Here is a 27,903-nt window from a genome sequence, read left to right as displayed (position 1 = left end):
AGAAGCCTGTGCTGGGCACTGCTGCCTGCACAGACCATGTGTGTGGCCATGTGTGCTCCTCTTGGGCCTCTGTGTACCTGGACCTGGGCTGGAGAGGTTGTGAGCAACACAACAGAACGGTTCTAGAGCTGCAGTGGGCTCTTGGGTGGGCGTGCGTGTACATTCCCGAGGCCTCTGAAAAGGCTTCCGCTGTGTGTATTTTGTTACTTTCTATCACACTTGACACGCGGGCATTGCAGGGCTCTTCATTAGCATGCTCTCCTGGTGTCCACCTGGCGGTTCTTGCCTGAGCACACACTGGGGGATGCCTCCTTCTGCGCTTGGTGGATTGCATCAAGGGGCTTCCCTGCCGGCAGGGGCTCCAGGCAGGTGGAACTCAGGGCCTCCTCCTCTGCCTGGACAGGCACACAGTGAGTCCTGCGTCCCAGCCAGGCAGCCCAACCCAGAGTGGATGGATGGTGGGGCTTCTCCCGCATGTATGGACCCCAGTGCATTTGTACAGACGTGTGTGGATGCAGTCATCTGCCACCGCAGGATCTAATTGGTTTGTTTTCTGTTTGGTTTTTCCTCTCAACCGTGTGTAATCAGGCGGACGGCGAGTCTGAGGAGGAGCCAGAGTCAGTGGACACGGGGGAGGAAGAGGAAGGCGGAGATGAGTCTGACTTGGTAACGCACGCACGTTGCTTGGTGCCTGACAGCAAAGGGCATCAAAAGGCACCAAAGCTCAATCAGTGCTTCATCCACCATTGTTTACCAAGAGCTCCTGCAGCTTGTGTGGGGGCCGGGAGGGCTCAGCCCCTGGGAGTACTGGAAAGAATGACCTGGGGGTGCTGATAAGAAAGGCCTGTGCAGAGAGAGACAGGCACAGGGCTTGGGGAGGGGGGCAGTGGGGCTTGGGACCCCCAGGTTATATGTAGCAGGATGCCAGGCCTGACACTTGACGGCGCCAGCCAGATGTGGGGCAAGTTGGGGTGGCTGTCTGAGCTCTGAGGAGGATCTGTGGTCCCACTTGCTGGCTGCATGGGGTGGACTTGGTGTCAAGGAGCGTGCAGGGATTCTGTCACAGTGGCTGATGGGAGAGGGTGGGAAGGGTTCTATTTGAAGCCTCTGGGGGAGAAGATTGGGTTGGCTGTTCCACGGAGGAGAGGGCCAGGAGCAGATGAGGCTCCACACCGAGTCTCTTGTCACTGGTGGCCGTTTAAGTGGTGGGGGTGAGGTCTGAGCCACGTCTAGGTCTGCAGGATGGGGAACTTGGAAACGGGAAGGACAGTGAGGTCCCGGGTGGGAGCCCTGGGACACTTCCCAGCTTTTGAGGAGTCGGCTCCTGGTCCTGAAAGGGGGCCTCTGGTGTGCCGAGAAGGCTCAGAGACATGGGTCCCACGAGCCGACAGATGGGGAGAGACAAAGGATGGGCCCTGGGTTGGGTGGGAAATTGTCATTTCTTAGCATGGTGGAGGAGAGGCTAGCTTTCAGCTGTGATAAATATTGAGTTCTTTCAGAAGTTCCACTTCGCGAGAGCACAGGGCAGCGAGGACTGTTGTACAGAGGGGAGTTGGATATGCCCGTCCTCAGTGGGGTGACTGCCCGGACCAGACGCCCAGTTCCGGGGGTTCATGTGAGGGAAGTGACAGGAGCGCAGTCAGTTGGAAGGGCTCTTGGGCGTGTTGTCATAGCTTCTCCTTACCACCGACAGGAGAGGGATGTGAGACCCTCAGGCCACGCCAGTGTGACACTTGCCTCCCTGGCGTCGGAGGGCTGGGAGTGCACGTTGCACACATACTTGTGAAATGGGTCACTTAGATGCCCTTTAAGAACATGTACTTGGAAACATCTCAGAATGTTCTGTGGGCCTGGAGGCTGGGGGATGTGGGCCCTCTGGCCAAGCTGGCTCCTCTAGTTCCTGAGCAGCACTTCGCAGGCTATCAGCATGTGCGAAACTGAAACCGGGAACTGAGTTTAGCGAGATGTGTGGGGAAAGGACTGGGTATCTTTAGACCATGACCCAGAAAAATGTCTCAGAGTAAATCAAAGTGAAATTAATCCTGTAGGTGAAGAATTGAGATAGAGCAAGCATTTTATTTTGTAGGCCAGCGGCTCCTCGTGGTTTGCTTCAAGAGCTCCCCATGCTTTGCCTCTTACCTACCTGCCCTTTGGTTCTCCAGAGCTCTGAGTCCAGCATCAAGAAGAAGTTTCTCAGGAGGAAAGGGAAGACTGACAGCCCCTGGATCAAGCCAGCAAGGAAGCGGAGGCGGAGAAGCAAGAAAAAGCTGAATGTGCCAGGTAGATGCAGCGTGGCTGTGGTGCAACTCTCCAGGCTGTGGGTGTGTGGCCTGGGGTTGGGGTTCTGCACAGGATTCCATTTGCAAAGAGGGCTCCACTATTTTAACAATGCTTGGAAAGACTTGGAAGAACTCCGCTGATCCCACTTGGCCCCGCACACACCTCCCAGGCTTCATTGTTGAGCACTGAGCTAGACGGATGCTTCAGCACCTTCCAGGGAGACTGATCCTGTGTCCCGTGTGGACGTCCCCCGCACTGCAGGGGTCTGAGCACTGAGCTAGATGGGATGCTCAACACCTTCCAGGGTGACTGATGCTGGGTCCCGTGTGGACGTCCCCCACACTGCAGGGGTCTGGAGGCTGCCCCCGGACCACATGGCAGCTGTTGCAGGAGTTGCAGGACGTTACCCTCACCCACAAGGGGTAGCACTCAGCTGAGGTGGACTGCGCACTCAGTGAGGTTGTGTTGAAGTGCAGTCTGCTGAACCATGAGACCACTGTCATCCTGGGTGGCCTCAGTGCCCTCTGCTCTGGCTTCCCAGGCAGCCCCTGAGCTGCTCTGCTTCTGCTGTCCACTGAGCAGTTGATAGTATTCTGTGTGAATGGAGCCACTGTGTGTGTGTCCCAATGTCTGTGTCATTGTGTGGCCACATCAGGTTTCTTTGTCCATTCGCCTGTGGTTGGACCTTGAGCTCTTGGCAGTCTGGATTGCTGGAGGAGCAGCTGTGTGCATTTGTGCCAGGTCTTTACGACACAGATGCATTATTTCTCTTGGAATACCTCGGCGTGTGATGGCTGAGCTGTGTGGTGTTTAGCTTTTTGTAAAGCTGCCAGCCTGTTCTCAGGAGCCCTTCTCACGCCATCAGCCCAGCACATGAGAGTTTAGATCCTTGATTTCCTTGCTTTCTGGTCTCATGGCTCTGTTGGCAGTGCCGTGGGGTCTGCTGCCATTCCCGTTGGCTGTTGCCGAGGGAACAGCTGGCTGCCCATCTCAGCTGGCCTGTCCTCACTTCTGTGCACACTTGTTGCACCTCCTGTTCAGCCAGTTGGGTGCTGGCCTCTGGTCAGTGGTAGGTGGCCTTTGTCAGGTGGATGCCCTGCATGCATTCATGTTCCTGCATTGTCTGGTTCTTGCCTTTTCATTTTCTTAACAGCATTAGAAAACCAGTGGTGTAAAATATTTTGTTTGGCTAAGTTATGTATTATTTTCTTTTATGGTCCATGCTTTATATACCTTAAGAAATTTATGACTAACCCAGGTCCTGGGCACTGTAGCACGTTCCCGTGTTGCAGTTGTAGATTTAGCACACACATGTTTTTGTTCCACTCTGCGCTTGTGTTGGTCATGCTATGAGGCAGTCAGGCTCACCTTGTGTGCATGGTCTGCACTTGTTATCGCACCACTGGTCACGTGGGCTTCTGCTGAGTTACCTTGGAGCCGGGCTGTCTCCATCCTTCCACCAGTACCACACAGCTGCAACTCTTCTTCTAGGTGACCCTGCTTTTCAGTGGGGTTATCAGTTGGGTGCTCCAAGGGCCACCATCCTCTGAAATGGGGGAAGGGTAGCACTGCAGAAGGTGGGATATGGGCAGTCATCAAGGTGGCTCCCAGGCTTGGCTGGTGAACAGGAGCCTCAGGTGTTCCAGGAGTTGTCTTCTTGTCTCTTTGCTGCAGGTGATTGGTTGAGATGAGAACACTCTGTGGCTTTTACTGTTGGCTGACAAAATCATTTGTAGATCTGCCACTAACCATTGTTTTGGGGTTAGAGATTCCATCTTTGTTGTCTTGGCTGTAATGTGAAATGCATGGTTAAATGTTTATTCACATATGATTTTGGTGGTGGTGGTGGGGATCGATCTTCCATATGCTGGTTCTTTCCCCCGAAGTGTCCACAACACCCAGGGCCAGGGTAGGCCAAAGCCAGGAGCCCAGAACTCCATTCTTGTCTCCCTGTGGATGGCAGGGGCCCAAGTTCTTGGACCATCATCTGCTGCCTGCCAGGGTTCACATTAGCAGGAGACCTCATCAGTAAGTGGAGTCGTCAGACTTGAGCCAGCACTCTGAGAGGGGATGTGTGTACTCTGATATGGGATGTGTGTGTCCCAGGCAGCAGCTTAGTCTACTGGGCCATGATGCCTGCCCCAAATCTCGTTTCTTTATGTAAAGTATTTCGAATTACACAAAGAATACTCATGTTTTACAAATTGATGGTGCTGAGTTCTCAATGGTGGTTTGACTTTCCTGAGATCTGGGTGCAGAGCATGGTGTAAGTTGGAATTCACCCTACACTGCTTTGCTTACATCGCTTATTTCTGGGTGTTGAATTAGTGTGGACTACTCGTGTTTAGTAGGTAGCTGGGAGGTGTGATTATTTGCTCTTGGTGTGTTCAACATCATCTAATGTAAGTGCCCACTTCTCCTGGCCTCCTCACTGAAACCCCGGGAGCTTTGTGCATCTCTTTCCAGAGGTGTGGACGGGCTTCGCCTGCTGCTGCCTCCCACATACCCTCAAGAACAGAGGAGACCAAAGCAGTGTCTGCACCTCCCACCTCTATGGCTGCAGAAGCACTGTTAGTTGGCACCCCCTGCAGTGCTGCCACCTGGTATAGCCAGGTGTTATTGCCTTGTGGTGAGCAGTGCACTTCGTGAACCACCCATGTCTGCTGCTTGATGCGTTGCCCCTTCTGTGGGAATCCCTGGCTGTCGGCTGGGATGGCTGGCAGGTTGGTACCTGCTCGCTGAGTCTGATTTCCCAGTAGCACTTTGGGCTACTTTCCCATTAATTTGGACTACTTTCATGAGCTGGGCTTTCAAACCTGCAAGTTAATTTTCTCTGTTAATGTAATTCATAGAACACAGACCACACTGCAGCCCATAGTCTGGATCATTTGAGCAGCTTTTGTGTAGCTGCTGCAGTCACAGGGATGTGTGTTTGTAGTCAGGGGTGCAGCCCTTCCTGCCGCTGGGCTTCCTTGGTACCGGGTTGGTGGGTCTCAGTTTGTGTGTTTGAGTGTATAGACCAGGGTCAGCCCTTGTCCTGGCACCCAGCCTTCCTGCCCAGTGTCCTCAGCCGGGGGCAGGAGCTTCACAGCCTGTGTGTTCTGTGCGCAGGTTCAGACGCATACAAGTCTTCAGGTGGCACAGAGCAGATGGCGCCCGGGGACAGCGCCGGGTATGTGGAAGTCTCGCTGGACTCCCTGGATCTCCGTGTCAAGGGAACTCTGTCCTCACAAGCAGAAGGTGAGCCTGGGTGTCATCTTGCCCTGCGTTTGTGGTCTTCGTCCTCTGTCAGCCTAACACCCCTATTAGACATGAGTAGACAGTCCCTGAATGGTGACTCCTGGGTGTGACACAAGCCACTTGAAGGTGAAGACGCAGGAATTATGGGACATCACTGTGGACACTGCTTTGTGATGATCTCTGGTTCGGAGTGGTGGGTGGAGGTGTCTTGGGCTGAGGGCTTTGTTGTGCGCTGGACTGCACGTTAGTGCTGCGCTGCAGCAGCTCCTGCAGGCTGCTCCCATGCCAGCATTCAGCACTTCTCACATTTCTTCTCTTCATCTACTTAGAAAGCTTGTGCCACAGAAAAGTAACATTCTTTAGAAAATGTATTTGAAACATGGGGGAAGACAATGCTGTAGTGATTTTTATTCCACATGCTTCTGCACATGTAGGCTGTGGACTACCTACAGGTTTTCTGAATTGTTTCCTAAATGAGGAATAGCCAGCTTATTAGCATTTGAATGCTAGGGAGGTTTGATGTCATGGTGTCCAGGTAATGTAGGAGATCACATCTTTAGCTTAAGACATAAGTCTTAGGCTTGTCCATCAGAGAAACAACGGAGTTTTTCTTCTTGCAGCGAGTGGAGCAGAAACCTCCTCGGCTGTCCTTCACCATCGTCACCTGTGCCTTCTTTCTGGCTAAGCAGACTCAGTGCTTGGGTTTTCTGATCACACGTGTAGATTTGGAAGGCTCAGGAAGTTAGAGATTTGAATGTGGCACACATGTTGTTTCATGTGATCAGTTTCACTCCAGCATGTACCTTGCAGACTGCCTGTTGCCTGTGTGTGGCGACCTTGGGCGTGCCAAGCATGGGAGACAGAGTGAGATAGCATCTATTGGCTCTCACCTAAAAACAGCTATTTTCTATCTCACAGAAGGAGCTGAGGTCAGAATGGTGGAGCGGAATAAGAGCCAGAGGGGAAGGAAAGGCTGAAGGACAATTACCCTCTGAGGGTAGTTGGAGGACCAGGGATCCTGAGCGCACGGGTGATCTCAGGCTGACGTCCCATTTACCTGCTGTGGTTGGTCGGCTCTGACCCGTCTGTTGCCCTCTGAGCTCCCTGGTGTTGTTTTTGCTTCAGAGAATCAGTGCATTGGTCACTCCTTACTGCTCAGACCTACTGTGTGCAACTGGGGAGACCTGTGGGACGGTGCAGCGCTGGGCCTCGTTGGAGTGCTGCACTCCTCAGATGGGAAAGAGTGATCATTGTGCTTGTGGCTCACAGGGGTCTGGCTCGAGCCTTAGACTTAGGAGAATATTTGTACCAAGACCAGAAATCTTCCCTGTGTATGCATCTGTTCTTATTTTCTCTGCTCTTGGGTCTACTGTGTTGGGGTTGAGATAACCAGAAGTAGGAGGAGTGAGCAGGGAAGGGTGGAAGGAGATGGCGGTCACGTGGGGGAGCTGTGACTGACTCCTCGCTGCTGGGGACAGGAGCACACCCGAATCCAGGAGACTTGGGAGCACTCAGCATGCTCCCTGAGTGTGTAGACACAGTGGGCGTTGCCTTACGGCTTGTCTGCCTGTCTTCCTGCTGAAGAAACCAAACTTCTGAGGAGGATCGTGTCGTTGGCCCTCCCACTTCTAAACTGGCGATGCCCCAGCTTGAATTTGAGCCCACTCTTTCCTTCGTGTTTTTGGGAGGAGGTAACGTAGAAAGGCAGCGAATGATAGAGGATTGCCCTGAACTGGAGTCAGAAACGAGGCCCTGGCTCCCTCTGTGCTCCTGGTCACTACCCTTCATGGGGGTCTGGGGGCTCTGCAGGCCAAGGCGCTGTTGCTGGGATCGCAGAGGAGTGTGACAGAAGAGCAGTGAGGGCTCTGAAGGTCAGGAGCGCCCTCCCCAAACTGCTGCTGGGTGCAGGTGTCTGAGTTGGAGCAGCAGCAGTTTGTGAGTTGAGCAGCTCTGATCTGGAAGTGGTTGACCATGGTCAGGCAGGGCGGTGCCTGACGAGTGGCAGCGTCTGTACACTGGCTCCTCTTCTCTCTTGTAAAGCCTGGTTGTGTCAGTTGGCTGCCTGGTTCTGCTGGGTTGAACTTAAGTTTCATTTTTCTTGAATGCAGGTATTTACTAAAAATAGCCTGAAGCTTTGTTGCTATTTGCAAATCAAGCAAGGCCAGTATAGCCTGTTAGCTTAACTGGCTTTGTTTGCTCAACCCGTCTTTGTGCTTGGCCTCCATTTTAATTCACTTTAACAGTGTATTTTGACTTAATTAATTAGCTGTTAAAAGAGACAGACATCTTTCATTCCCTGGTTCACTGCCCAGATGCCCTGAGGCTGAGCCAGGCTGAAGCAAGGAGCCCAGAATTTAGTCCTGGTCTCCCATGGGGGTGGCAGGGATCCAAGAACTAACCGTCGCCTCCCGAGGTATGCATTAGCAGGCAGCCAGAACTGGGAACAGAGCTGGGACTTGAACCCAGGCTTTCTGATGTGGGACATGGGGGTCTTTGCTAAGCAATGCCAAGTGCTTGCCCCAGCAGTGAACTTTCGGAAAGGAAGACAAGAGTGAATTATTTTTAGTCAAGAGAGGTAATAATTAGTGCTTGATGCATTGATTCACCTTATGTTTCTACTTGGACTGTTTGCGCGAGAGAGAACTTGACAGGGTCTGGCTTCTGCGGGAAACAACAGTGTCTGTGGTGCCAGCTTCTGTCCCTCCTCACCACTCTGACTTTGTCAGCTCTGCAGCTCTCCAGCGGGGCTGGGCCAGGCTGGGATATGGGCCTGTGCTCCTGTGTCGGCCGTGGTCTTCGCTGAGAGATCACAGTTAGCGTTGTATCCTCCTGCTGACTTTTCTCTCAGTTCCCTCACTCTTTCATCCTTTAGATTAGTACATGCTTTCTTTGGACTGTGGGAGTAGGTGAATATTATTCTAAATAATAAACAAACCATCATTAAAATCTTCCAAATTGTTTTGTTTTTGTTTGCTGGCTGTCATTCTAAACCAAGTGAAGAAAACAAAGGCTTAACATGTGATGGTGTTTTTGTGCGAAAATCGACAGATTGCGGTGTTGCTGTTGAAGGTTCGGTCTCTCCCTCCTGAGGCTGGCACGTGTGCTGTGAGAGTGGATGCATACGTGATCTTTGTGCCTGGGCAGGGGCACAGACACAGGCGTCCCTTGTGATGCGCTGATGGTGTCGTCTGAGGACTGAGGGGCTGACTGCCTGTCCACAAACCCGCTGCTATCTCCTTGCATGTGAGGTTGCCACAGACTAGAATTGATTGCTTTCTGGTTGGCCCTTTTGAGATCAGGATTTCATGAGCTGATGCATGTCTGTGTGACTTTAGGGCTGGCCAGCGGTCCAGACACGCTGGAGACAGATGGCCTCCAGGAAGTACCCCTCTGCAGCTGCAGGATGGAGACCCCCAAGAGCCGCGAGATCACCACCCTGGCCAACAGCCAGTGCATGGCTACCGAAAGCGTGGACCACGAAGTAAGACATTTACTTTCGTTTCAGCAACATGGAACCTACAAGTGCCCCCCAGAGCACAGCCCTTTCCACTCAGCTACAGACCTGTAGCTCCCACTCTCTGCGGGTGATTGGTGGACCAGGGATCCTGAGCAGCCTGCTTAAAACCAACAAGCAAATGCCAGCAGCAAACGAGCGGGGCTGTCAGAATCATGGCTGAGAGGAAGGCTGTGTGGACTTCTCCTGTGATGACGCCTTCACAAGGTTGTCCTACCTTGCTGGGCAGAGGGGAACGGATTCTGCCCAGGCCTGACGGACACCAGGGTGGGGTGGAGGTGAGCATTGGTACCACAAGTGGGCAGTCATCATGACTCGGTCTGGATGTCACGGCCTCCAACTCCACTCCTTCCCCAAGAGCACAGAGGGAGCTTCATTTTCTGAGAATTTTTCCATTTTTTTTTTGGACAGGCAGAGTGGACAGTGAGAGAGAGAGACAGAGAGAAAAGTCTTCCTTTGCCATTGGTTCACCCTCCAATGGCCGCCGTGGCCGGCGCATCGCGCGATCCGAAGGCAGGAGCCAGGTGCTTCTCCTGGTCTCCCATGGGGTGCAGGGCCCAAGCACTTGGGCCATCCTCCACTGCACTCCCTGGCCACAGCAGAGAGCTGGCCTGGAAGAGGGGCAACCGGGATAGAATCCGGCGCCCCGACCGGGACTAGAACCCGATGTGCTGGCGCCGCAAGGCAGATGATTAGCCTATTGAGCCGCAGCATCGGTCCAGGTGTTTTTTGTTTTTGTTCTTTTTTTTAAGTGGAGAGATACTCAGAAATCTTACCTTTTCTTTTCTTTTCTTTTCTTTTCTTTTCTTTTCTTTTCTTTTCTTTTCTTTTCTTTTCTTTCGACAGGCAGAGTGGATAGTGAGAGACAGAGAGAAAGGTCTTCCTCTTTGCCGTTGGTTCACTCTCCTATGGCCGCTGCGGCCAGCACATCGCCCTCATCTGAAGCTTGGAGCCAGGTGCTTCTCCTGGTCTCCCATGCGGGTGCAGGGTCCAAGCACTTGGGCCATCCTCCACTGCCTTCCCGGGCCATAGCAGAGAGCTGGCCTGGAAGAGGGGCAACCGGGATAGAATCTGGCGCCCCGACCGGGACTAGAACCCGGTGTGCCGGCACCGCAAGGCGGAGGATTAGCCTGTTAAGCCACGGCGCCGGCCGAAATCTTACATTTTCTGATTTATTCCTCAAATGCTCATGATGCCTGGGGCTCAAACTGGGCGCTGAGAACTCAGTCCGGATCTCCCAAGCAGACGGCAGGAATCTGACCACTGGGGCCATCTCTGCTGCCTCCATGGGTATTAGCAGAAAGCTAGAGTCGGGAGCCAGAGCCAAGTATGGAACCTGGGCATGCTGATGTGAAACGCCAGCTTCTTAAGTGCCTGCACCCACTCTCCAGTTGTTTCTTTTTTTTTTCTTTCTTTTTTTGACAGAGTTAGAGAGAGAGAGAGAGACAGTCTTCCTTTTTCCGTTGTTTCACTCCCCAAGTGGCCGCTATGGCCGGCACACTGCACCAATCAGGAGCCAGGTGCCTCCTCCCGGTTTCCCATGCGGGTGCAGGGCCCAAGCACTTGGGCCATCCTCCACTGCACTACCGGGCCACGGCAGAGAGCTGGACTGGAAGAGGAGCAACCAGGACAGAATCCGGCACTAGAACCCGGTGTGCTGGTGCCGCAGGCGGAGGATTAGCCAAGTGAGCTGTGGCGCCGGCCTCCCCAGTTGTTTCTAACACGATTTCTTTCAGCAGTTGAGCCTTGTGGCTTGGCTGGCTGCAGCTTGTTGACATGGGGCCTGTGTTCTCTGGGGAAGAAGAGGTCAGCATGTCAGGTAGCCCTGTGGGTCTGTGTGCTTCCTGATGGCTGCCAGGCTATCATGGCAGAATGGTTTCCATTTTCACCAAGGACAATCCTGCGCCTTTACTATAAGTTGTAGAAATAAGTGAAATATTAACAACTCCCCCAGCGTTTGCTGCGTGTCGGTCACCATCCTAGACCCTCCACATGCAGCTCCGACAGTCATCACTTGCGTTCCACAAGTGAGGGCAGAGACCTGGCGGTGTGTCCACATCCCTGATTTCCTGAGGTCCGGTCACAAGGCCCGGCAGTGGCAGAAGGGGTTGGTGGTGCACCCCTGCACAGCTGTTGGCAGAGCCGGATGCTGGTTCAGCAGAGGAGGTCAGGCTGGAATTGTAGATTCTACAACGTTCCCAGTTTTTGCTGGTCCAGGGACCGTGCTTTAGAAACCCATGTTTTTTCCCTTGTATTCTCTTTTTATTTATTTATTTTTTCAAAGAGCTAATTTATTTTTTAAAGGCATAGTTCCAGAGTGAGGGGAGAAAGAGATCTTCCACTCCTGATTCACTGCCCAGATGACTGCAACAGCTGGGGCTGGGCATCCTCCACTTGGGCCAGCTCTTGGACCATCCTCTGCTGCTTTCCCAGGCCACTAGCTGGGAGCTGGATTGGAAATGGACTTGAGCCAGAGCCCATATGACATGCTGGGACTGCAGGCAGTAGCTTAACCCACTGCACCACAGCATCCACCTCTCGTATTCTCTTTTTAACACAGTGATAGGGAAGGTATGATGAAGAAATTATCAGTTTTGAAGTTTAGTTCACCTCTGAATTTTATGTCCGTGTTTCCGAACTTCTAGCCCACGTGCCTCCCCAGGGTAGGAAAGCAGCCTGTGTGCAGCTTAGCTCGGACGGCTGGTCGCGTTGACTTCCATGGTTCTCACCCCAGGCACAGTATCCTACAGGCTCCTCCTGGGATTGTTTCTGAAGCTCTTGTCACTGTCGCCCTCAGCCTGCTTCCTTTGAAAATACTTTTCCATGGTGAAAACACGGGGAGCACAGTTTCACATTACTGTGTCCCCTCTGTCACTGGACTGGTGTCACTCAGGGTGCTCTTGTGTCTCTAGCAAAAAAGAAAGGGCCTGGTGGTTGAGAAGTCAGGAGGTCATTGTCATCCCACATCAGAGTTTGATGGCTCTGCTCCTGACTCCGGTTTCCTGCTAATGCAGACCCTGGGAAGAAGCAGTGACGGCTAGGGACTGGGAGACCTGGACTCAGTTCCTGGCTCCTGGCTTCAGCCTGGCCCTGCCCTGGCTGTTGTGGGAACCTGCAGATGGGAGCACTGTCTCTCTGTCTCTGTCTCTCAGATCACTTACAAAGAAAGGGAAAAAAGAGAATATTTCCTCACTTCACAGCAATGGATTTTCTCATGTAAAAAATAGTAATTTCTCACTATTATGTATGCTTAAACCATATTTGAATACCTGTGTCACCATTTTTTTCTCTGGATGCAGACAAGTTCCATGTCACATTTGTTGCCATGTCTTAACATCTCCTGTGTCTTTTACGCAGCCTGTTCTGTGCCTGGGCAGGTGCAGAGACACATGGGTCCCTTACGACCCACTTGTGGTGAGCCTCTGAGGCTTCCGTTCTTGTAGCTCTAGTACATTCTGGGCCACACCTTTTTCCCATCTCCCATGCTGTTCACCAGGTCTGATTCTGGATTTAGTGATAGGTTTTTTTTTGCTCTTTCTGCTGCTCCCTGTAGTTCCTCATCCGGAAATTTGATCTGTAGGTATGAGTGTCTTCAAGTGCTTAAGATGTTTATGGTGGGGCTCATTACAGCAAGGGTGCTATTGTGTGCTCCTCAGGAGTAGGACTTGGCTGGTAACAGTGTGCCTTGTTCAGCAGCTTTGGGCCTGGAGGCTTAGTGTCCTCCCCTGAGTCCTGCTGTCCTGTGGCAACTTCAAGAATTCCTGGTACACAGGGCCTTCTCCTCCTCTGTTAGGGCTGTGGGGTGCCTCAGCGTTCTGGTTCCTTTGTGAGGGGCAGCGTGCATGGCTACTCGTCCTCTTCTCCGTGACCTCCATGGGGAGAAGTGGGCTTGATTTTGCTTCTGTTTCCTCTCCCATCTCCCCTGCTCTCTGGAGCATTCTTAGGAACTTCGTGCTTTTGTTGTATTCAGTGTATTATTAATGAGCTGCTTCTGTTTAAAGTTAAACACAGATCCAGAAAATCCTACCAAACAAATGTTGGGCTTAATGAGTTGTGGTCCTGGCGGGCTCAGGCCAAGGGGCAGAGCTGTCTCTTCTCCCAGGCAGCCCTCCCTCCCCTGCCTCTGGAGATCACAGTGCCCGACACTCTGCCTGTCCTGAATCCTACATTCAGGTTGCAGTTCACCAGTCTCCTCTGCATTTCCTTTTTTTAAAGATGTATTTATTTATTTGAAAGGCAGAGATAGAAGGGGGGAGGGAGAGAGGCAGATGGGGAAAGACAGCTATCTTTCCTTTGCATTTCCTTTTTTTAAAGATGTATTTATTTATTTGAAAGGTAGAGATAGAGGGGGGAGGGAGAGAGGGAGATGTAGAAAGACAGCTATCTTTCATCCGCTGGTTCACTCCCCAGTTGGCCATGATGTCCAGGTCTGGGCTAGGCTGAAGCCAGGTGCCAGGAGCTTCTTCCATATGGGGACATCTGCTGGTGCTGCCCCAGATGCATTAGCAGGGACCTGGATCAGGAGTGGTGCAGCTGGGACTCGAACTGGCATCTATATGGGATGCCAGCACTGCTGGCGTAGGCTAAACCTTCTACATTACAGTGCCAGCCCCCAAATAAGTTCACTTTGAACATCTTTTCTGGTTTGTTTTCTGGCGTGGTAACTGAGTGGTGACAGCACCCTTTGGGACTCAAGCATCCTGAAGAGCATCAGGAGCCCAAGGCCATCATGAGTGCTGGGCTCCCACACAGCTTGCTTGTGTGCTCCTGTGGTTGGTGGCTTTTCCCTGGTGGTCCTCAGCTGGAGGGGCCCTGGTGGTGCCCTCGAGCTGGGGTCATCCGGCCCTCGGGTCTCACGCAGCCTCATGCTGTGCTCCCAGCGTGTCCTTTACATCTGTTCTCTACCCCAGTCACATGTGTAGTCGACTGTGGCATGATGGTCCTGCCCTCCGGGCCCCTGCTCTCATCTCTCTTTTGGTTTTAGGGTTGGAATGATTTATACAGGCTGAGTATCCTGTATCCAAGATGCTGGGGACCAAAGGAATTTCAGATTTCTGTTTTTTTTTTTTTTAAGATTCATTTATTTATTTGAAAGTCAGTGTTATAGAGAGAGAGGAGAGGGGGAGAGAGAGAGAGAGAAAGAGAGAGAGAGGGTGGTCTTCCCTCTGATGGTTCACTCCCCAATTGGCTGCAATGGCCGGAACTGTGCTGATCTGAAGCCAGGAGCCAGGAGCTTCTTTTGGGTCTCCCATGTGGGTGCAGGGGCCCAAGGACTTGGGCCATCTTCTACTGGTTTCCCAAGCCATAGCACAGAGCTGGATCGTAAGAGGAGCATCCAGGCCTAGAACTGGTACCCATATGGGATGCTGGCACTACAGGCCAGGGCATTCACCTGCTGCACCACTGCACCGGCCCCAGATTTCACATTTCTGTGAGATTTGGGAACACCTGCATAGACGTAATGTGTTACCTTGGAAATTGGGTTCAAGTGTAAACATGCCTGCATCTGTGTTTCATGTGTACCCTGTACACACAGCATTCTCCATGTGCCTGGTTTTCCCTGCAGCCTCTGAGTCACTGAGGCCGGGTATGGGATTTTTTACTTGTGCTCAGGCAGTTTTGCATTTTGGAGCTTTTTCAATTTCAGATTTTGAAATGGGGATGCTCACCCTATATTGACCTTTTATTAAAGTCACTAGTTCTACTTCCATGTTGAATAGACTGAATATCCCATCAAAGTGTTTATCTCTGAAGATGCTGTGTTTTTCTGTTTGTAGCATTTATATGAACTTAAAATTCCCAGTTTGGAATGCAACATTTCGGTCATTTCTGCATTGTCTCTTGATTGTTTTCTTCTTCTTCTTCTTCTTCTTTTTTTTTAAGATTTTGTTTATTTATTTGAGGAGCAGAATTATAGACAGAGAAAGGGAGAGACGGAGGAAAGGTCTTCCATCTGCTGGTTCACTCCCCAAATGACGCCACAGCAGGTGCCTAGCTGATCCGGAAGCCAGGAGCTTCTTCCAGGTCTCTCATGGGGGGGCAGGGCTCGAGGACTTCGGTCATCTTCTACTGCTTTCCCAGGCCATAGCAGAGAGCTGGATTGGAAGAGGAGCAGCTGGACTCGAAGTGGCACCCGTATGGGCCCACTGTGCCACAGTGCTGGCCCTGATTGTTTTTCTTGTGGCTGTGGAAGACTTCTCACCCTCAGTGTGGAGGTGGGGGTGGGTGCTATTCTGTCTGTTGCTGGATTGGATCTACATCTCTGTCCTCTTCTCACTGGATCTCTGCATCACCCCCAGTTGAGCATCACTGCTTTGCCTGACCTCGTGCGGAGGTTCATGTTGTATGGCAGCTGTTTTCCAAGCCTTGCTATTTCACTCTTATTCTTTGGCTTGCCGTGTGCTGCTGCCTCTGAGGAGGGTGCCTTCCTCCCTTCCCCACCTCTGCTGATAGAGTGCTTTTGTTTTTTTTTAAACAGGCAGAGTGGACAGAGAGAAAGGTCTTCCTTTGCCGTTGGTTCACCCTCCAATGGCCGCTGCGGCTGGTGCATCGCACTGATCCGAAGGCAGGAGCCAGGTGCTTCTCCTGGTCTCCCATGGGGTGCAGGGCCCAAGCACTTGGGCCATCCTCCACTGCACTCCCGGGCCACAGCAGAGAGCTGGCCTGGAAGAGGGGCAACCAGGACAGAATCGGGCGCCCCGACCGGGACTAGAACCCGGAGTGCCGGCGCCGCAAGGTGGAGGATTAGCCTATTGAGCCGTGGTGCCGGCCTAAAGAATTCTTAACATTAGGAAATGAGGAAGAGGCAGGAGGAGCCACGTCAGGCAGGGGTGCTGGCGCCTCAGACGGAGGATTAGCCTATTGAGCCGTGGCGCCGGCCAGATAGAGTGCTTTTGCTTATGGCTCGGTACTGGCTGCCTGGTGATGGGGTGATTTGCAGGTTCTGTGTACCTCGGCCTTGTCCTTCCAGCTCAGTGCCAGAGAGCCCACCCAGTGTCTGAGAGAGGCATGACCCCACCTCAGTGGTGTCGAGTAGTGTCTTAGGTCGAGGACTTTGGTTGTCCTCCCCTAGAGACAGAGGACGATCCTGCTGTTGTCCTCCCTTCTCCCGTCACAATGCGCCAGGTCATGGGGTTTGCTCTGCTTCCTGACCACTTTTGTTCACTTAGGAAGATGAGTCCCCAGGAGCTTCCCCGCAAGGAAGTAGAGATCTGAGGACCAGAGCCAGAGATGGGTGCTAACTGCCTGGGGCAGCTCCCAGGGCTTTGGCTTTGGAGCAGTCCAGTGGAAGCTTTGGCCGTGGTTCCTGTTGTGGCTTTCTGGAAGTACAGCTTGTAGTCTGGTGGTTTTGTAGTTGACGAGGCTCTGGTGGGTCAGAGCAGTGCTGTTCTGGGAAGAAACCTGCCTGAGGGTGAGGCGTGGCACACATCCCGGCTTTTATGCAAATGTAGAAAAGTGTGTCTACTCCAAGCCTTTTTTTTTTTTTAAAGATTTATTTATTTATTTATTTATAAGTAAGAGTTACACAGAGAGAAGAAAGGCAAAGAGAGTGGTCTATCATCTGCTGGTTCACTCCCCATTTGGCCGCAATGGCTGGAGCTCCGCCAATCGAAGCCAGGAATCAGGAGCTTCTTCTGGATCTCCCATGTGGGTGCAGGGGCCCAGGGTCTTGGGCCATATTCTACTGCTTTCCCAGGCCACGTTATAGAGCTGGATCAGAAGTGGAGCAGCCTTGTCTTAAACCGGCACCCATATGGGATGCTGGTGCTTCACGCCAGGGTGTTAACCCGCTGCGCCACTGCACCAGCCCCACTCCAAGCCTTCTGACCACAGAGGAGCCTGCCTCCCACTCTGCCCTCTCTCTGGGGAGCCTCACCTGGCAGCTGTCACTCCTGCACCTCAGGACCCCAATGTGTCGCCACCCAAGGTGCTCATAGTGGCTCCTCCTCACCTTGAAAGAACTGCTTTCTGCTGTTATTCAGACCTTCTGCTTTGGGTGTCTCCTGTGGTTTCTTGTGGATCCCTGTACTGTGCGCCTGTCAGGAGCTGTAGACAGGCGGGGCTGAGCTGGAGTGTGTGCACAGCTGAGCCAGGTGTGTGTGTGTGTGTGTGCGCCTTCCTTTCCATCCCTGCTTGTTTAATTTTCCTTCAAGTTAATAATTACTTCCTTTTTATCCTTTGATTCCCCTGTACTTGTTCACAGTGTGTTCCCACACTGGCAGCATTGCACGTTTGTGTGGGGAGCGCACCTGTCCTGGGGTGTCCTTCAGTACATCTCTGGGAAAGGTGTGTGGGAGACCAGAGACTCGACTTCTCGCCAGGCCTGTCTGTCTGGACGTGTGCTCTCCTGTGCCTCAACACCATCTCTGCATTCCTTACAATTCTTTCCCTGTCGCTGTCTGGCTGCTGTCTGGTTTTCACCTTGGCGCCCCAACCGGTACTAGAACCCAGAGTACTGGCACTGCAGGCGGAGGATTAGCCTAGTGAGCCGCTGTGCTGGCCAACATTTAGCATTTTTTATGATTACGTGAATAATGCGGAGGTCACTCTAAAACAAATCAGATAAGATACATACACAAAATTGGAAAAAGTATAAACCAGCTCTTTTTCCAAAACACAAAAAATCATTAACATTTTTGATTGCCCAGGGAGGGCTCGTGGCCTGGCTCACTGAGGTGCTGGCAGTGTCTTTCCGATGTTCCCGGTGACCCTGACAGCGCCCGTGTGGGTGGACAGGGTGGCTGCTGTGTTGTAGCGCCGCGTCCCTCCAGGTGCTGGTGTGCGGTTCTCAGTGGCGTCGTCAGCTGGAGTTCTCGCACAGTCTGTGGCAGTCATCTTCCTGGCTCCTTTTTTCCAGATTGCTTGGGGCTTTGGCTTCTACAGGTGCCACAGCTGCAACAGAACTCTGTTTCTCTGGGTGCCAAGAAGCCTACACAGTTCCTCATTTCTTTTGGGGGCATCCGTAGTTCCCTTTGGTTACTGGTCACTCTGTTCTCTGCTTGTGGACTGTTGGACGAGCTGTTCTCTTACTGGCTGTTAGAGTGTTTGCTGGTAGCCAGTCGATCATTACAGAACAGCAGCCCCTGGGATGTCGCTACTCCCCACCCCAAGCAGCCTTGTGCCACCTCTGTGCACATCCTGGGTCCCTCAGGCAGACCCAAGAGTCTCTAAGTCTCTACTTCTCACGTCTGAGCTGTGACCCCCGGGACAGGGTTCTCTGACTGCCCTGGCTGCTGGAGGCTCACTGTTCTGTTCGCAGCGCTGGCCTGTGACAGCCTGCGCTCCCTTGTCCCATGCATGTCCATCTCCTCTGCTGCCCACCCAAGACTCCTTCATTTCTGCCCACTTCTGTCACCCTGAACGTGGTCATGTGACTGTCATTTTCTGCAGGCTGTGCAGGAGACCTTGGCTTCCTGCCCCAGTCCTGGCAGGTGCCCTGCACACGCTCATGGACCTGGCCTGCTTTGCCAGGCACCCCTTATGAGCTCCCATCACTGAGCACTGGGTCCTGCAGCAGGGCTGTGACTGACCTTTTGTGTTTTTTGCCTGCAGCTGGGCCGCTGCACAAACAGCGTGGTGAAGTATGAGCTGATGCGCCCGTCCAACAAGGCGCCACTCTTGGTGCTGTGTGAAGACCATCGGGGCCGCATGGTAAAGCACCAGTGCTGTCCTGGCTGCGGCTACTTCTGCACGGCGGTAAGAGCCCGGCCTGGCCAGGGCCTCGCGTGTCCTCCGCCTGGGCCCTGTCCAGTCATGGGCACCTGCCCTTGTGCTGTGTCTACCCTGCTGCTACAGACGTGTCCCATTCGGGGCTGCAGCACCTCTCGATCTCCTCTGCAGCTATTGAGCTCATCCTAGACCGATCCCTTTGTCCCGGTTCCCTCCTGCCTGCCTGGGAGCCTTTGGTTTTCAGAGGTGACTGGCACCGTGGAGCCTGGGCACCGTCCATCCACAGGACAGGGCTGTGAACCTCTCGTCCACACAGAGCACTTTCTCTTAAGGAGAGCCGTGGCTTCTGCCCTTGGCTGCCCTGCTGCTGCCTCAGGGTCTCCGTTCACCATTGCCCGGGCCCCAGGATGGGCTCCTCCCTTGTAGAATGCTCCTGTGCAAGTGTCCACATGGATGAGTGCTCCCTTTACCTGCAGCCTCAGGTACCTACAGGCGCCCTGCTGCCCCTGTGTGGACTTGGCCTTAGGACGTCCCCTCTGGAACTTTCTGGATATTACACCCAAGTGCCCCTCCCTGTCTTTAGCTTCTGTTATAAAAAACAGAAGCTTCTCCACGTCATCGTCCCTGACTTTCTGCAGGAGCACCGGTCCCTCCTGAGGTTTGCCTGGAACAGAGCACACCTCTGGGCATCTCTGTCCTCCTGACCTTCCTGTCTCATCAGCCCTCGGAGAACGGGCCCTTGTCTCTTGTGCAGACTCTTGCTTGTTCAGAATGGCCAGAGAGTTGTTGGCAGGGCAGGGCTGGGGCACGGCACCCCGGTGGCTCTGCCCAGCCTCAGCTTCTGCTTCAAGGTCGGGCCTACGTTGGCTGCCTTGCCAACCTTGGGACCTGCTCCCAACACTGGTGCTGGTCTGGGCGGGACTGGGCTTCCTCTCCGAGCCCCTGCCAGGGTCACTCGTGCATTCGGTTCACTGGGTTATTCTAAAATGATGTCTCTTCGTACTGTTTTTAGGGTAATTTCATGGAATGTCAGCCTGAAAGCAGCATCTCTCATCGTTTCCACAAAGACTGTGCCTCTCGTGTCAACAATGCCAGCTACTGTCCCCACTGTGGGGAGGACACCTCCAAGGCCAAAGAGGTGACAATAGCCAAGGCAGACACAACCTCCACCGTGACATTGGCCCCTGGGCAAGAGAAGAACTCAGCTGCCGAAGGCAGGGCAGACACCACTACGGGCAGGTACAGGGCCACTGGCCGAGCTTTCCGTTTGGCTGAAAGTATGGCTGCCTTTCATTGTTATCCGAAACCCACCAACTCTGACCCTTGTTGAGATTGCTGGCATTCAAGAAACACTGAAGTTTGTTGGTAGCCATTTGTACACAGATCTCTTTCAGTTTGGTTTCTTAGATTCATTCATTTGCTTATTTTTGAACCAAGTTTCACACTACCCTGGCTGATGCAGCTGTGTAGTGTTTCTGTCTCTAGCACAGAGGTACCTGTGCACACCTGGTCCATGAGTGCCAGCTTCTGCTGCATCACCTGGCATAAGGTTTGAGGGCCCCAACTGAAGACAGGAAACAGCAATCTTCGAAGAGATGGAAATACTCTTATTAGACACATACCTTTGTCTTCTTGAAAGTCCAGGAGAAAGTACTGACCAGAGGTGCAGGTGTCAGGCGCCCCCCTCCCTGCTGGAAAACAAAGGGATGAAAGAGATTCCGTAAAATCTGTAGACTGTCCACAGAACTAGCACCTTGGGAAATACCACATTGACGGTCACTTAAAACACTCCCAGTCTGGATGTACCCAGTTACAGACTGGAACAGCTCTATTTCCTTCATGTGAGCCTCTGGCCTCCTGCACCTGGACCCCAGTCCCGTGGGTGTCCTTTGTGGGGAGTGGGCAGTGGCCCCAGTAGGTCCAGCCTAAAGCTCCCTCAGAAGACAGATCGGAGCACATGGCGCAAAGTGATGCAGACACTGAGTGAAGTTGTGAGCACATGTGACGAGGAATCTGGTTACGAATGCTGGTGCGCGCACACAGGGGCTGGGCGGGCAGGGAGTTGAGGGAGTGGGCAGGCGTTCTCCTCAGAAGAGCCGCGTGCAGAGGTCGGCGTAACCTGGTCTCTGTTCACTGTCTGAAGTTGAACGTGTCGCTGCTTTCCTCCCCTGAAAGCACTGTGGGACCGCCGCTGTCAGAGGATGACAAGCCGCAGAGCGCAGCTGCCCCCGCCGCCGAAGGCGTCGACCCCACAGGAGCCGGCGGGCTCGCGAGGCCCACCTCCGGGCTTTGCCAGGGACCCGGGAAGGAAACCCTGGAAAGTGCACTGATTGCACTCGACTCGGAAAAGTAAGAGCGGGGCTGCATTCCCAGAGGTTTCCCGGGGCACCCTGCGCCTGTGCTCCCCACGTTCTGCTTGCAGCTGGGGTAGTGCTGTTCATCAGAACACCTCGCCAGTGTTCATATGATATTGTGAGATTTTTGCCAGTTTTTGTCCTTGTTGTTACGCCACAACCAAAAGGAGACCGCTCTGAAGTCCGGCGGTCTGAGGAGATTTCACAGACACAGGCCCGTTTGCATTTGGGCTGTGGCCCCTGTCCCCTGGCGGGGCAGTGCAAGCGTTGGGCCAAGAGACCCCTCAGTCTTCCAACCGCAGCTCGCCTGCTTCTGGCCCCATGAGGCCTGGGGCAGCTTTGCCCTCCTTAGTGACGTGCGTGGGATCACATCCAGGGGAAACAGACGCACTCTGGTGTTGGTAAGTCTGTCCTGCCAGTGCTTCCTCAGCAGGTGTCCTTCCTGTCCATCCATCTCGGGGGCCATTCTTTCAATGACTGTTGTGCCCACGGTCCTGCACACTGACCAGGCCCTGCACTATTTCTGCCTGAATCTTGATTGTCAGCTTAGTTTTTGACTGACACAGCAAAAGTGCCTGTGTTCCCACTCTGCCCGCCCTGCGTGCTTATTGCAGCTAGAGGATGACCAGTGCACATAGTGTGACGAGGGTCAGCTCCCACTCAGGATGGGCCCCACGTGCCGCTGTGCTCAGCATATCTCGGCAGTCCTCAAGGCCTCTGGGACCTCACCCACTTGCCGGAGGTTCCTGTGTGCTGTGGTTGCTTCTGACAACAGTGGGGGGCACTCAGGTGCCGTGAGGCAGACACCGTTGCTTATTTTTTTGTTGTTGTTACCATGAGATCCCCAACACTGGCAGGGTTGGTGACCTTGACTCTGAGGTCACCCAGGCCCGTGAGCTCCCAGCTTCTTTCTCATGTGGAGACCTGGCGCCCAGCTGACCCTGTGCTGTGCTTTCCTGCAGACCCAAGAAGCTGCGCTTCCACCCAAAGCAGCTGTACTTCTCCGCCAGGCAAGGGGAGCTGCAGAAGGTGCTCCTCATGCTGGGTGAGTACCAGTGCGCGGACATGTGGGCCTCTGCTGGGGACTCACGTGGGACCATACTGGTCAGGGGCTGGGCTGTCCACTGGTGTGCAACCTGCTGCTGGGCTGGCATTGGAAATACACTCTATGCATTTTTTAATGCCTGTAAAGGAATTAGAGATGGGGTTATTCAGTCAAGCAGAAATACAGAGGCTACAAAGAGGTAAGAAGAGTGTGGCAGGGCCTGGAGTGGGGCAGGGGTGGTGTAAACAAAGGCCAGATTTGGAGCCCATTGCTGAGTCGTGTTTTGTGACAGACAGCCCTGTTGTTTTAGATTCCCAGCACCCAGAAGCCTGCTTTCTAGACACTTCCTGGTGCCTATTTGATCTCTGATCTCATAACTCTAGGCTTCAGTTCTGATATTTGTCTTCCCTGGGTTGAAAAGGGTGATTTTATAACTCTTTTACTTCACAGTACATCACGGAAGATGCTAAACCATTTTGTTCTTTAAAAAAAAATTAATATTGACCAGTGTGGCCATTTTATTCATTTTCCTCATGGATTTTGCACGGTGCAAAGGTGGTGCCCTTGCTGAATGTCCATCCAGGGCCTTGCTCCCGCCCCACAGTATGAGAATCTCGGGTCATTTTGCCTTTGCTGCTGCATCAAGGGGCATGGGGCTACTTTTAACCAGGAGTGATGGAAAACATAGAAAGAACCCCAAGAAATTGGAAGCAGCCCAGGGTTTGAGGAGGGGTGTGAGGTCATTTCTGATGGACAGAGCTGCCTGCAAAGGTCCACATGGAGATGGGCTGGGTGCCTGGGCACTCGCCTGAGGGCCTGATCATGTTACCAGAGTTGCTGTCAGTCTTGACACATCCATTTGGTCTTTCATGACTGTCCTGAGTGGTGGTGTGGCTGTCTCAGAAGTAAGTAGTGAAATCATGTTTGTTCACAGTCGATGGAATCGACCCCAACTTCAAAATGGAGCACCAGAGTAAGCGGTCCCCACTGCACGCTGCGGCGGAGGCTGGCCACGTGGACATCTGCCACATGCTGGTTCAGGTTTGGCCTTGGCTGTCTGAGAGCCTCTTGTCTGTCCTGTGTCTGGGTAGAACGGTCCCCTATTCGTGGTTTTCACTGGTGAAAAGTCAGGTAGTGCTGTTAGCCTGAGAGGGAAACCCATACTTGTGTCGGGGTGCTTCCGTGTGCACCACCCCCTCTTAAGATAGCACACTGTTTTTCTAAGGTTTTCTAACGTTCAGACTGCAGATCTCATTTTAGTACTTGCTGGATTCCCACCATGGAAGGGGAGGGAGCAGCCCAAAGACAGGCACTTCTGCGTCCCCAGCCCTGATTGTCAGTTGTCTCATTAGGTCTCCTGATTTAAGTCAGTATTTGGAATTTCTGGTAATTATTTGATTATGTAAATGCTTTCTTTTTTTTCTTAATTTTCATTTTATTTGAAAGAAATCTTGTATTTGCTGGTTTACTCTATAGTTGCCCACAACAACCAGGACAGGGGCAAGCCAAAGCCAGGAACCTGAAACATGAGTGGCGGGGACCTAAGTACTTGAGCCATCACCTACTGCCTCCCAGGTGTGCATTGTCAGGGAGCTGGATCAGAAGTGGTGCAATCAGGACTTGAGCCAGCCCCTTCTCCACGGGTGTGGGCCTCCTACATCCCCTGTAAGTGCTTTCTGAGCTGAGCTGCATCGTCCTCGATGGCGTGTTCTGTGTGAGCGCCTGTGGTCGGCTCTGCCTCCTGCGAGTCCCTTCTTTCCCCTGAGCAGATGCAGCAGTGTCTGTTCAGGTGTGTATGCGTGGTACCAGCTCTTGTGTTGCCACACCGGACCTCGCGTCCCTGTCTCCTGGATGCCACATTTTAAGTCCATTTCAGTGTAACTTTTCATCGTTCTGATGTTACCTATCCTTTGTTTCTAGAACCTTCAGGAACTTTCCTTTAACCCCATTGGTTCAAAGTCCCACCTCAACGTAGCATAGACCCTCTGATCCCTTGGGCTTGTGACTTGCATGTTCAGTGCCGGCGTCCCGGGAGGTGTTCCCGTGACTGCTCTGAAGAGGGCCTCCTGGAGTCTGGCTGGGTCCGCTGTGCCGACCTTGCTGAGGTCTGTCTTGACGCACCTTTAGGAAGTGTTTTCAACTTTACCTTCCAGCTCTGCAGGAATTCTTACTCTGCACTGAGTGTCTCTTCCTGCCTCCTGGTGGTTCTGTTGTCAGACACCGGGGGTCCACGTCTCGGTAGCAGCCAGAGCCTCAGCCTCAGGCCAGAGGAGAGCTGCATTTTCCTGGGACAAGTAAAGGGGACAGTGAGACTGGAGGGTTCCCTAAAGAGGTTTCCTTCCTGGGAAGCAGTTTGGGAGGGGTTTTATACCAAGTGGGCGAGGCGTAGCCAGGCTTGCTTCATGATGTTCAGAGCCCCTGACTCCTTGTCCGTGGTGCCTGTTGAAGGGCAGCCTTCCTGCTGCCTCCTTTGGTAAACATTGTGCAGAGTAAACTGAGCCAGATGCTCCGCTCCAGTTCCTGCGCCCCCTTGCCTAGATCCCACCCTCATTGCAAGTCCCCCCGCAGCCTTCCCCTTCTCCTAGGGTAAGGGAGGGAAGCCATTCTTCTGTCCTGCTGAACAGGGCCGCTGCCCTCCTCCAGGTTCCAGGAGAGCAACGTGCATGCTGCAACATCAGAGTGCGTCTTGGTTGAGCAGGAGCAGCTGTCAAGGCTGTTGGCGATGAGGCAGGGTATCGAGACATGTACCTGTCATTGTTGGCTTCAGGCCCGCACTGCTCACAGGGGTTCTGCCTGGAGGGTCAGGGGAGGTTCACTCAGCTCTGGGGAATCCAGAGTTGTCCTGTCTTGTCACTGAAGAGAAGGTTAGGGTGAGCGGACCTGTGTCTGGTCCAGTCCTGTCCAGACGGCATCTGTCAGGGCTTGAGGGCAGCCCCGTCTCCTGGTCTCTGGAGACCTCAGCTCCCTGCTTGTGGGTGGGATCTATCTCCCTGGATGAGGGTTGCTTGCTGTTTGTAGATGGGCTGAGAGCAGCCACCACCTGCCCTGATGGCATCTGTGTCTCATGGCTCTCTGAGCAGGCTGAGAGGCAACCACGGTGGGCAGGGTCTGACCCCACAACTCAAACCGACCAGGACCTACAGTTCTGTTGGGGCTGCTCCAACTCGGGTGAGTCGTGGGTGAGGGCTTCCACCAGTTTTCCTGAGTTTTTCTGAAGGTTTGGCTCAGGGCACCCTCAGGGTCTGATTGCCTCTCTCCATCCTCCCAGGCAACTACAGTCCAAGCAGCAGGCAGTTTCAAACTTAGCTCTAAAGCCTGGGACACTGCGGACCCCTCCTGTCACATAACTGCCGTCCCGTGTCACTGTCCACTCCTGGGCTGACCGGGCGCGGGTCTAAGCTCATTTCATAGGTTTGCAGGGGCTTCTCCAGCCTTTTCAGTTGGGTGGAGGAAGACTCTGGCCCCCTATGCAGGAGCTGTAAGCGTGGGGGTGTTCAGATTCCCCCCTGGGGCTGTGTTGTGACTGGGAGGCCCACTGTCCACCCTCCTTGGCCAGCAGGGTGCAGCAGGCCTGGTCTGCGTCGGGTTTCTGTGTCATCGACCAATCCCTTTCCCTGGCTTTCACATCTCAAGCAGCCAGTTGTACACCTTTGCTGTAACAACTGGGTCAGGGGCACACCTTGCGACTCCAGCGTAGTTTCTGTGTGATCTACACTTCTCTGTCGATTCTTTTGGTAGTTTTTATCTCCAGAGTGACTCAAGCTTGGAAACCTCGCTGGGCTCCCTGAGTCTGCCTCGGAGCCCTGTGGCTCCCCTGTTGAGGGCGTGTTAGGTTCCCTAGGGCACTGGGGTTCTTCCTCTCAGTCCGGCCCTCCTGCAACCATGTCGGCCTCGCCGTCCCTCTCGTGGCTTCAGAGTCCCTCCTGTGTCCTCTGTGGTATAGACAGCTGCCTGTTTGCTGTACAGCCTGTAGCATCCTGATTGCCTGGCCCTCTCTCTCTGGAGCTGGCCCATGGGCATCGACCTCTGAGATGGTACACCTGCAGCAGGTACAGGATGTGAAAATCTTTCCTGCCCCCATTTCCAGTGCCCTCGCCAGTGCTGTCATTTCTGCCTTTTGTGCAGACAGCTGGAGAGTGACTCTGCCCTGCACTGACCACTTAGCCCCTGCTGCCGTCACTCCACGTGTCCTCTGCCTTCAGCCCTTCCCTGCCTCAGACACCAGGACCGTCACTGCAGGGGTGTTCCTGTGCTTGGGTCCTGAGACACTGGCAGTAGCGGGGCAGGTTCAGGGGCTGCCAGGGTAGTAGAGTGATGTTCGGGTACCCAGCCACCATCAACTGATTCTGCCCTTTTGGTTCCAAAACATTTGTCGCTTGGTATGAAGTCCAGGCGATTAAAAATGGGTTTTCTGTTTCTCTAATCAGCAAACACATGGCTTGCACTGCCCTTAGCAGGACACTGTATCTAAACTTCTAGAAAAGTAAGCCCCCATGCATTTTATTTATTTGAAAGGCGGAGTTAGAGAGAGGGAGAGGCAGAAAGAAGGAGGGAGGGAGGGAGGGGGATAGAGGGAGAGGCAGAGAGAGATCTCCCATCTGCTGGTTTGCTCTCCAGATGGTCACAATGCCTGTGGCTGGGACAGGCCCAGGCCAGGAGCCTGGAACTCCATCTGCTATCCCACATGGGTGACAGGGGCCCAAGTACCTGGGCCATCTTCCACTGCCTTCTGACGTGCACTTGAACTGGGGCTCATATGGGACGTCGGCTTTGCAGGTGGTGGCTTAGCCCACTGTGCCAATATGGGTAGGCAAATCTCATCAGCGTGTCCTCGGTTGGGACACAGTCAAGTCACAGATTGCCCATCTGTGGTCTTGGGGCAGGCTCTGTTTTCCTTTTGTTGTTAGAAATCCCGGACATTTCACAGACTCTCCAGATATTTATGCCTTTTGCTTTTGGTACTTTGTATTCTCCCTTTGTCAGATAATAGATTTTTTTTTTTTTTTTTTTTTTTTAGAGAGAAAGCAGACAGGTAGAGTTCACCTGTGCTGGTTCACTACCCAGATGGCCAGGACTAGCTTGGGACCAATGCCTGGGCCTGGGAACTCAATCCAGGTTCTCACACTTAGATGCCAGCAGCTCAGTGACCTGAGCCATCACCGCTGCCTCCAAGGGTCTGCATTAGTAGGAAGCTGGGACAGAACCGAGGCACTCTGATGTGGATGCAGGCATCTGAATGGCTCCACACCTGCTCTCGGTTACAACTATAGTGGTGGTATCAGAAGCCCCCTTGAGGATCTGGTGATCAGGTCACAGACACGGCAGGCCTGCTCCTTCTCAGGCCTCAACTCAAGATTCCCTGAGAAGGGTGGGGCAGGTTTTTAATCCTTGCAGTGAAACAGTCTGTCCATACTGCAGTTTCTGCTGATGTTTCAATTCTTCCTACTCAGAAACAGATCCCTTTGGGGACTCAAGGTCCAAGACAGTGCAAAAGAATGCATTCTTTAGGTATAAGATGGCAAAAAACTTGCCATTCCCAGGTGGATTGATCATCAGGGTTTAGGGATTGAGTGTCAGGGCATGAATGCTCTGACTGCTTCATTCATGGACCCCAGGTCCTGCACACACTGGTGTTAATCTGACTGGGTTTTTAAATAGGTGATGTAGGGGCTTACAAGGAGGTCTGAGGTCTGCAGGGCCTGGTCATCCCTGCCTGAGGTATCCATTTAAGATGGGTCAGTTCTAGCTGTTGCCATAGGTCTCAGAGGACAGTGCTTAGCCCCAGGCCAGCATCCATTCTG

General features: G+C 53.2%; 1 protein-coding gene across 11 annotated transcripts in view; it reads left to right on the top strand.

Moving 5' to 3' along the window:
• EHMT1 (euchromatic histone lysine methyltransferase 1) overlaps positions 1-27,903 on the top strand; it is a 174,205-nt gene that overhangs the window by 106,885 nt on the left and 39,417 nt on the right. For 9 of the 11 annotated variants that reach the window (XM_062207135.1, XM_062207134.1, XM_062207133.1 and 6 more), the window contains exons 7-15: positions 589-666; positions 2,163-2,280; positions 5,392-5,520; positions 8,856-9,001; positions 18,587-18,730; positions 19,716-19,942; positions 20,879-21,052; positions 22,020-22,102; positions 23,037-23,143. In XM_062207135.1, the coding sequence (XP_062063119.1) occupies positions 589-666; positions 2,163-2,280; positions 5,392-5,520; positions 8,856-9,001; positions 18,587-18,730; positions 19,716-19,942; positions 20,879-21,052; positions 22,020-22,102; positions 23,037-23,143 (1,206 nt within the window). The remainder of the gene's footprint in view (positions 1-588; positions 667-2,162; positions 2,281-5,391; positions 5,521-8,855; positions 9,002-18,586; positions 18,731-19,715; positions 19,943-20,878; positions 21,053-22,019; positions 22,103-23,036; positions 23,144-27,903) is intronic. The other 2 variants (XM_062207140.1, XM_062207137.1) reach the window with 1 other exon arrangement.

Source organism: Lepus europaeus, chromosome 12 (assembly GCF_033115175.1).
Source record: "Lepus europaeus isolate LE1 chromosome 12, mLepTim1.pri, whole genome shotgun sequence".
Classification (NCBI taxonomy): domain Eukaryota; kingdom Metazoa; phylum Chordata; class Mammalia; order Lagomorpha; family Leporidae; genus Lepus; species Lepus europaeus.
Note: the sequence above shows the minus strand (reverse complement) of the source record. Positions and strands in the feature narration are given on the sequence as shown.